The sequence below is a fragment of the Delphinapterus leucas genome, chromosome 17 (genome assembly GCF_059928025.1).
Source record: "Delphinapterus leucas isolate spDelLeu-1000000601 "Yukka" chromosome 17, BTC_Dleu_Yukka2, whole genome shotgun sequence".
Lineage (NCBI taxonomy): Eukaryota > Metazoa > Chordata > Mammalia > Artiodactyla > Monodontidae > Delphinapterus > Delphinapterus leucas.
The window spans coordinates 81,244,170-81,254,145 of NC_143145.1; the positions used below are offsets into that span (position 1 = coordinate 81,244,170).

Consider the following 9,976-nt stretch of genomic DNA (forward strand, 5'->3'; position numbering starts at 1 on the left):
CACTGCACTTGCAACAGTGATTTATTGTTACTGAAAACCTGTTTTGAATTGCTCTTCTAGCACTGCCTCGATTTCGGAAATCGTTTTCTTGGTGGATGTGTCCACTCATTCAGTTAATACTTTTGATCCCCTTCTCTTCAGGTCCTGCAGGTGGGGTCTTGAATTTGATTTTGGAAACCACCAAAAACAAATCAAAGTCACGTTATGAACTAAGGATTAGGTCCAATGAGGCAATACAATTTTTTAACATGCCTGGTTCTCCGCGGTGGCTGTTAAATTCCTTCAAAGCAGTTCCAGAAGTCATTTCAAAAGTCAAGCTGCTCCAGAGTCTGGTTGCATCCCCAGCTATGTCTTCCTTGAATCTAACGAGTCATCATGTGACTTGCTCTATTCGCGGTCTAATTACCTATACTTAACACTAAAATGTATGTTTCCCCATCTGAGAGTTGAAGGCTAAGTTTATCAAGTCTTTCTAAGTTTACAGGATGCAAACAGTGTGTTCCATAGGCTTCCTTTAGTTTCCCTTCCTGGCTGCTTTGTTACTGTTTCCTCACTCTCTTTCTCTCTCTGACACATCGACACAGTTTCTATTATTTAAACTCCGTTTCAGGCAACTTTGTACCAGGTTCCTTTTTCTTCCAAGGGGTTTATTTTGCTCCCTGGCTGTTTGAGGGTGAGGATGTGCCAGCATTCACCCTCCTTAGAATGGGGATTTATTACAGCACAAATCATCTTCCCACCAGCTCCGCTTACACCCTCTCTGCCACGGTGCTCTTTGTGTGCCAGTCTGAAGAAGACACCTTCACAGAGGTCCTTCACGGTAACATGCCCAGCTCACAGAATCCTATCTTGCAAAGCCCACACTTTACAGTGTAACTGAAAATGGGCAAGTTTGCCCTGCCTCTGGTGTGACTCCAGACATCTGAAATGTGAGAACATGGTGCTTTTATGCTGAAACGTTACACGATCCCCAGAGTGCGGAACTGCCTTGTTCCCACTGCTGCTATCTTACAGAGAGGGGCAGAAAAGCAAGTTTCCATAACGAAGGATGTGTGTTTGGGAGGCGGGAAGTGGAGGGAAGGAGAGGAACCTGAAAGACATCCCGGAAATGATGGAAAAGGACCCTGAAAGGACTTGTTAAAATCCCTCCTACAGGCTCCCAGGATACGTAAGCACTGAGTAAAACACCGCTCATCATCGGGGCTTCAAAGCCACATTTCTTGGTCTCTAGAATGAATCTCTTTCGTCTGATGTTTGGGACCTTAGGATCAGAAGAAGGTGAGGTCTTGATCACAACCTGGGAATCAGAATTCTGTGGATTAAATGCTTTAAGAGAAGGTTCCCTTCTCTTTTTTTGAGTCTGATTTCTAAAGCTTTTTCCCAGAAGATAAGGCAAAATCTATCAGTGCTTGATAAATATCTAGAGGATCGTGAAAAAATGAATCCCTTGGAACTCACTACCACTGTTCAAATATAAAGGAATGAACACAGAAATGTATGTCTTGTAGCCCCAGGGTAGATGGGGGAGGGTGGTAGGAAGAGATCCTCGCTGATTGGGGCAGGCAAACCACACCCACCTCTCCCCACGGCATCCCTCCAGTCAGTCTGTCAACACACATTCACTCAGTACCATCTACACCCCAAGCATCTAGGCGGGTGCTGGGGCAGTCAGTATCCCCACCCTACTCCTAGGGGACAGCCTTTTCTTTCCTTTTCTCTCTCTCCTGACATTTAAAACGCCTCAGAGAGCTTCCCTGGTGGTGCAGTGTTTGAGAATCCGCCTGCCGATAAAGGAGACACGAGTTCGAGCCCTGGTCCGGGAAGATCCCACATGCCGCGGAGCAACAACGCCCATGCGCCACAACTACTGAGCCTGTGCTCTAGAGCCCGTGAGCCACAACTACTGAGCCCACGTGCCACAACTACTGAAGCCCGTGTGCCTAGAGCCCATTCTCTGCAACAAGAGAAGCCAGCGCAATGAGAAACCCGCGCACTGCAACGAAGACCCAATGCAGCCAAAAATAGATAAATAATTAATTTAAGCCTCAGAGAATGATGCAGGTTCGCCAAGAGACACTAACTTAGAGCAGACAGTGATTGTTCCAACAGAAACAAAAAACAGGCCTGAGGGTGTGAGGGGAGGGGCGGGGGGAGGACCTCTCCCTAGAGAGGTGTGATGGGACCTGGTTCTGCCTCGTTCTGTCTGGGCCGGTCACTTGGACGTCACTTGTATGCTCGGATCCTCGTTATTCCCGTCTATAGAATAAAGGTTGGAACAACTTATCCCCAAGTCCACTTTCAGTCTTCAGCTTCTACTTTTCCAAGATTCTAAGGGGTCTTTCGGCGTCCAGCACTGTGTATCCAGGGAAACAGCACGTGGTGCGGTCACTCACACGCGGGTCTCAGCCTTTGGCCCCGGTTACGTGTTTAAAGTTCGTACCTGGGTGATCCCCAGGATGCCAGTGCTCAGATATAGCAAGTTTTCTCTCCTTTTAGGCCCGGTTGTTCGTGCACGGCTTTCGCACTGAGTACTGCAGTGCAGTCGCTGCCTTTCCAAACCCCGGGCAGCAGGGGGAAACCTAGTTCCTGCTGGGGGACGGGTATGTGGCTGGAGACAGCATCACCAGCTCTCCACCCTCGTCCATGTGAAAAGCCTAAAACGTCGAAGGGGAAACGTTCTGCTTTTCCGGCAAGATGTCAATGCTGGCTCCTCCGATCTGTGTGGAGCGTTCTGCCGCCGTAGCCCCGCGCTCCGCTTCCCGGCCCGGTGCAGGGCTGCCTTGCCCGGGTGGCAGGCAGGGCGCGGGAGGTGCTCCGCGGCCTCTCGGCTGCGTGTCCGCGGCTGGCACCCTAAGACCCCTCCCCGGAGCCCAGACCTACGCAGGAGAGCGCTGCCCTCTAGTGACCAGAGTGGGAGACGCAGCGCGGCCCGAGCTCGGAAGAGCCCTGCGGCGGCTGGTCCGCGCGAAGGTCCAAGTGCTGGCGCATCCTTTGCAGAAGGTGCTTTGACTGGGAAAGCACTGGGATTCTTTCTCTGTGTACGAGCTGTGGGACTCTGTGATTTCCCTCTAAGACCAGGATTGACAGATACATAGATGGATGGATCGATCAATAAACAATAAACGTAGGATAAGTAAATGATAGACAAACCTAAAGGCAGATGGATGGCAGGGTTAGAAACACGTTTTTAAGGCTTGCTATGTGCCAGGCACAAGGCTATGTGCTTTGGTCCATTATTTCATTTGCGTCTCTCCGGAACCCTATGGGTAGCCTCCGGCCCTATTGTCCCTCATTACCTCTGTCCCTATTTTCCAAATGGGGAAACTAAGGCCTCAGACAAGGTAAATGGCTTGCTTCCTGGCAATCTTCCGCAGAGCGAGGATGGCGAGCGGGTCTCAATCGACGGCCCCAGCCTCCGCCATCGGCGCTCTGCCTGGCCGCGCCCCAAGCCCCAGACGCCCTGGGTACCGCGTCCCTCCAACCTCGCTCCTTGGCCACCAGCCCTGATGCGGACATCGCCCCGGCCCCGCACCCAGTCTCACTCGTGGAAATCCCCCAGGACACCCTGGTAGGTGGAAACATCGTTAACGAAGCGTGGGCTTTACCGCGTGCGCGCTTGGCAAGGGGTCTCACTAACGAGAAAGGGGAAAGCTCTGTCCAGAGATTTTAAGATCCCCGGAAAGTTTCAATCAGTCATTCCTTTAACTGTTAACTGAGCGCCTACTACGCGCCTGACGCTGTCAGCAAGGGAGTCTAGGGCGGGGACAGACCGGTGGACAAGTGACCACATTCCGGACGGCTGTGCCCGGCGCCCACCCGGGCCGCGGGGCAGCTCCAAGGGGAGGCGGGGGAAGGGTACCCCCGCACATACTCGGAGGGTCTCCAGCACATTCCGTGTGCCCCGCTAACTCCCCCTCCCGCCTGGGCCCTCGACCGGAGCCCGCACGCCGGGGAGGGCGATGGCAGTGACTTTGCGCGGGGGCCCTTGATCTCATCCCACTCTCTTCTCAACTTTCCTAACTGCCTTGGTGTGTCACCCGGCCGAGGGGTGGGCCGCCACGCGCATCCTCCCGCCGCGGTCCGGACCCCCCTTCCGGCGGGGGCGGCACGCGGCCGGCGTAGGGCCTGCGTCAGCGGCAGCCCGCCGGCGATTGGGGCGCGCACGCCTCCTGCGCTCCGGGGCGAATTATAAAGTGGCTCCGGCCGCCGCAGCCCGGAAGGCGAGGGAGGCTGTAGAGGCGGGCCCCCAACCCCGCGCTGCGGCCGCGGCGACGCCGAGGACCGTGACGGTGAGCCCCGCGCCGCCCGCCCGCCTGCCTTGCTCTCCTCTCCCTCCTGGAGTCGCCCGCACCGGCTTTCTCCGACCAGCCTGTGCGCCCGGAACAGTGGCAACGTGAGTGAACTTGGCCAAAGCTCGCCTTGCTGCGTGGGTTTGGGGCCGTCCGCCAGCTGCGTTTTATTCCGCGTTGCGTTGCATGGGGTTCCCCAACTTTCTTCCGCTCCTTGTATGTGACCCGGGTCAATATCGCGCCTCCCCGGGCTGGCGCGCTCTCGAATTTGGTCTCCGTAGTTCCCTCCAGAATCTTGCCCGGGCCAGCGGCCGCCCGGAAAGGGAGCGAGCGTCTGGGGCCGCCCCGGGGTCCGGGTGACAGTGACAACTCGGGAACCGCGAGGCGATCGGAGCCGTCCCCCAGGCGGGCGAGGGGACCGGGAAAGAGTGTCCCGGCGGGCTCGACGAACGCCCCGTTGCAGCTGCCCCGCGAGGAGTCCCTGCCAGGGAGCCGCTCTGCGCCCCGGGCGGGCTCGGAGTTCGTGTGCCCTCTCCCCGCAGACCATGGCGCGGTTCCTGAGACTCTGCACTTGGCTGTTGGCGCTCGGCCCCGGGCTCCTGGCGACCGTGCGGGCGGAATGCAGCCAGGACTGCGCGACCTGCATCTACCGCCTGGCGCGCCCGACCGATCTCAACCCGCTGGTGAGTGTTCCGCGCGGCGCGGGAGCTGGTAACCGCGACCCTGCGCGGACAGCCCGGGTCCTCCGCGCGGCGCATCTCGTGGTCACAGCCGGCGCGGACCCCTGGTGACCCAGGCGTCCCGACTGTTCCCCGAACGCTGACCAAGTAGCTCTCGGGACCCACGACTATCTAGGGACCGGAAAGGGCGGCGGGGTCTCCGCGCAAACCAAGTTTGTTTTCACCCCGGGGAGGCGGGAGCCCCGAGCTGTACTGTCTTCAGCACCTCGGAGAGCACTGGGTTGTCGCCTCACCTGCCGCCAGGAAGATGCTCAGTTACCCCGCCTCCTCACGTAGCCCACCAAGGGCTCCTTCCGCACACAGCCATCTTCCCATGCTTCCCGCAAAGAATATAGACTTTTTTATTAGTGATATTCCGCTGCCCTTATTCGAATGTCATATCTCTAGCCCTTTTAAGCTCAGGTCTCTCAGACCCTGACCCTCACTTGCGGGTAAGAGAGAGCAATGGGATGGGGAAGGGATAAGGGGAGGGGAGGAAGGGAGACCGCAGGAGGCTGGAGAGAAAGAGGTCAGCCACCGTTTTACAGACAGCAAGTGATGCTGGAATTCAACTTCTGTCTTGTCTAGAACGTACTTTTGTAACACCTACTAAGACAGCAGTTTACTTTGGCTATGAAGAGGGCACAGGAGACGTGGCGGAGTCCAAAGAGGTGGCCGCAATGCAAAGATAAATTACACAGGGGCTTGGGGTTGGGGGGGGGGAATCTAAGGTCAAAAGAACCGTCTTTCTAATCATAGTCTGTGTGCTCTTGAATCACTCCTGTTGCTCTACTGAGTCAGAATCTCTGAAGCTGGGACTCAGGAAGCTTCATTTTAACTAGTTCCCCCAATAATTCCTTTGCACTGTCTCCTCAATTTGTTGAACTTCTGTGATAACTTAAGTTGGACAGAGAATAATGTGTTAATCCAAAGAGCTCAGCTCCTCACTAGAGCTTTTGAAGCAATTTTATTATGTAGATGCATAAAACAGGGACAAAAATTAAGGAAAGGATTCCACAAAACCCAAGGTGTATATTTCAGGTTAAATGTTTCTTCGTTCCATTGGATTACCTGATCCACTTCATTTGACAAGACAAGTAGTAGGGCTTTATATTTAAACTCTGAGAAAAATGCTGCATCTCAAGTAGGGGTAACAATCCCCTTCATCCATCTTTTTTCTTTCTGATTTGTTTTTTGTTTAACTGGTTAGTTCTCTATTGAAGCTTACATTTACGATTGTTATTTTCTCTGTGAAAAAAGGCTTGTTGATGACTATATTGTTAGAATTATAGCAGCTCTGGAATTTTCACTTAGATGAAAAAGACACATGAGAAATTAGGTTGCTTAGCCAGAACTATGTAGTAAAACCAATGTAACACATATTTATTGAGTTTCTAGCATGTGAAAGACACTTGTGCTTCATTCTGTGGTGGATACAAAGATGAGCAGGCATGCCATGATTGATGTCCAAATTGAATTTACCCTCTAACACAGAGGGTGAATAATACAAAAATTCATAGATGGCTACAGGAGCATATAAGTTAACACCACTTCCATTCTGTGACTGTGCTATTCCGATTATTTGCCATTATTTGTTTTTGAAGGAATCCCTTTTTAAAAGCCTTTTGGTAACAGTATACAAATATTCAACATTAATTTTTGGCCAATAGATTATTTAAATTTCATTTTAGGATGGAAATATTCTTGACACCTGAACATCTTAAATTTTTAATGATGTTTTGATTTCTTAATCAGATGTCAAGAATAAAACAGAACCATTTTAATTAGATCTTTAGATTTTTATATATGCATATATTTAATTTTCTTAGACACAAAGAAAATTAATAAATAAATCATTAAGAGCTGCTTAAATATATACCCTAAAGAATTTTGTTGCACTAATAAAATGCTTCCTTTCATTGTGAAAATAATGTGTGTATTTCATATTAAGTAATATACATATATATATACATATATATATATATATATATATATTTTTTTTTTTTTTTTTTTTGCGGTACGTGGGCTTCTCACTGTTGTGGCCTCTCCCGTTGCGGAGCACAGGCTCCGGACATGCAGGCTCAGAGACCATGGCTCATGGGCCCAGCCGCTCCCCCTGCATCAGCAGGTGGACTCTCAACCACTGTGCCACCAGGGAATCCCTACCAATATATTTTTAAATCTCCAGAAAATGCCTGGTTTTTATGTCTAAATCATGGGTTGGTAACTGGGCTCTATAAGTAGACTTCAGGGGGCCATAAAAACCCCTGAATTGCTAGGAAATATCATATATAGGTTAAAATTGGGTGGGAAAATATCTTTACAATATTGCAAGGGCACAGCATATACAATCTGTTAAAATGCAAAGAACAATTCTAATTTGATTCCCCCCTTCTGAATTTCCTTTGATTTGCCTGTTCAGTACGGCAAAAAGTTGTAATAAGGAAAATGAGACCATTATGTGGGAGTTTCCACATCAAAGCAAGCATAGAGTGGTCTAAAAAAAAAAAAATGTGTTTGATGAACGAAATCAGAAAAGCCTCTTTTTATCACTAAATCGAATTCTTTTCCCAGGCTTGCACACTGGAATGTGAGGGGAAACTGCCTTCTCTCAAGACCTGGGACACCTGCAAGGAGCTTCTGCAGCTGTCCAAGCTGGAGCTCCCTCCAGACGGCAACAGTGCCCTCGGCAAACAGGAGGACCACCGCTTGCTCGCCAAGAAGTACGGGGGCTTCATGAAGAGGTATGGAGGCTTCATAAAGAAGATGGATGAGCTGTATCCCCTGGAGCCGGAGGAAGAGGCAAATGGAGGTGAAATCCTTGGCAAGAGATACGGGGGCTTCATGAAGAAGGATACGGAGGAAGACGACTCCATAGGCAATCCCTCCGACCTGCTGAAAGAGCTGCTGGGAGAGGGGAACCAGCGAGAAGGGGCTCCCCACCAGGAAGGCAGGGATGACGCAGACGTGAGCAAGAGATACGGGGGCTTCATGCGAGGCTTAAAGAGAAGCCCCCAGCTGGAAGACGAAGCCAAAGAGCTGCAGAAGCGGTACGGCGGCTTCATGAGAAGAGTGGGTCGCCCGGAGTGGTGGACGGACTACCAGAAAAGGTATGGCGGCTTCCTCAAGCGCTTTGCAGATTCCCTGCCCTCTGACAAAGAAGGTGAAAGTTACTCAAAGGAAGTTCCCGAAATGGAGAAAAGATATGGAGGATTTATGAGATTTTAATCCCCTTTCCCATCAGTGAGCCCAGGCCCCAGCAAGCCTTCCTCCACCCCCCGGTGAGAGACTGCTTCACCGGTCGTGTTGTATTGTCCTGTGTTGCTTGCATTATACAGTTGACTTGATTGTCTGGATAACTTAACTGTACAACCTGAAAGCTGTCATTCCAGGTCCTGTGTTCTTTTGAGAATCCTTAAGCCTTTAAGTATTGGTCTCTTGCAGCTGTCTTGTTTACATGCTCAAATAGTTTTTGGTATTACCTTGTCCTTTATTTTTGACAAAACGCCAATAAATGCATACTTGTATGTAGATATAATAAACCCATCACCCCAACTGCACAACATTCTTGCAAGTTTCTTCCCCTCCGAAGCTCTCATTCGCCCTTAGGTTTCCACCGCATATCCTAAACTCACAGACAGTGAAACCATCTGCTTTCAACAGAAGCATCGCTGGCCCCCTCCTCTTCCAACTGCTGAGGCTGCAAAAACATTTTTCATTTAATTCCTTGTATATGACATCTTAGATGAGCAAACACAGTAGCAAAACAAAATGTATTTCCACTCTCGTTTCTGGAATTCAGGTACGTGAGGAATAACCAAAGCCTAATAAAGATACAAACTGTACCCTCATATATAAGGAACTCTGCATTTACATCCAAATGTTTATGTCTCTTTTCTTCAGCAAAATATTTTAGACGTCAATTAAAAAGAAAATTAAAGATAATTTAGCCCCATTTTACAAATACAGAAAGTGGAGCCCAGAAAGGTCAATTCATTGGCCCAAGATTGCCCAGCAGTTGAAGGATAGAAATGGAATTAAGACCCGAAACTTCTTGCTCCCAAGCAATGTCCTTTCCACTCCAGTTCCCTGTCTCTCATCCAGGCCACTACCAAGAATCGGAAGGACTTGTGTCTCTATCTCCACTGTTGTCCACCCCCTACACCATAACCCCGGTGGGTCCTCCAGAATCTGATGAATGGACAGACGCATGAATGGAGGGATTTGGTGACCAGATCACTGGGCAAGGTATTATGAATGTTTTGGAAGGCAAATTCTCATCACACAAGGAGTTTATGACTACTTCACATTAATTAAAACATTTGGGACAACAGGTACAAAAAAGGTAACATGTCTTTGTTTTTCTAATTGAAACCACCTGCAGCTAAATTCCCATCCACTGAGTCATTTTCCCAGGACCCTCACTCATCCTTTGCTTTGCGTTCTTCCCCCCAAATCAGAGTTTAGCAACTGAGGGAGACAGAGGAAGAGCCTCTGCTCTGCAACCCAGGTCTGTGCAAGACCATGTGCTGTATCCCGATGGGGCCGCCCACCGCCCCTCTGAGTCCAGCCCTGCTGGGTTCCCGGGACCTCCCCACGGCCATGTGCTGTCCCCCCGGTCAGTGCAAGGGGTCACAGGTCCCTGCCACTCACTGATCCCCACCAGCAGCTATCTCCGTGATCTTTCCTCCTCCTTTTGGACTAGAGATGCAGGTAATGTAAGCGTTTGAAGCAGGTTGGAAAGGAGCTGATAAACAGCAGCAGGCCTGTGGAAATCCGTGTCTGGAGCAGTAAGAAATGATAGGGCTGAAACACATCAGAGATCTTGGGTCTCTATTCAACCTGAGCCAACTCTTTCCCTTGGAAACGCCAGCCCAGTACTTTTCCAAAGAAATCTGAAACCTCAATTTTCACGATAATATCTCAAGTTCTTAATTTCGGCCTATTGATTCCATTTAAACCAGTGTG

The 9,976-nt window shown here is 50.3% G+C and overlaps 1 protein-coding gene across 1 annotated transcript; it reads left to right on the plus strand.

Moving 5' to 3' along the window:
- Positions 1-4,689: 4,689 nt before the first annotated feature.
- PENK (proenkephalin) lies at positions 4,690-8,744 on the plus strand. The gene is made up of 2 exons (XM_022556808.2): positions 4,690-4,972; positions 7,583-8,744. The coding sequence occupies exons 1-2, from the start codon at positions 4,835-4,837 to the stop codon at positions 8,234-8,236; spliced, it is 792 nt and encodes a 263-aa protein (XP_022412516.1). The 5' UTR covers positions 4,690-4,834; the 3' UTR covers positions 8,237-8,744.
- The last annotated feature ends 1,232 nt before the right edge of the window (positions 8,745-9,976 follow it).

Excerpts from the sequence above, each read along its gene's own strand:
- PENK (XM_022556808.2), top strand. The coding sequence starts at position 4,835 with ATGGCGCGGTTCCTGAGACTCTGCACTTGGCTGTTGGCGCTCGGCCCC. Across the intron at positions 4,973-7,582 it reads CGACCGATCTCAACCCGCTG|GCTTGCACACTGGAATGTGA; the intron begins GTGAGTGTTCCG and ends TTCTTTTCCCAG.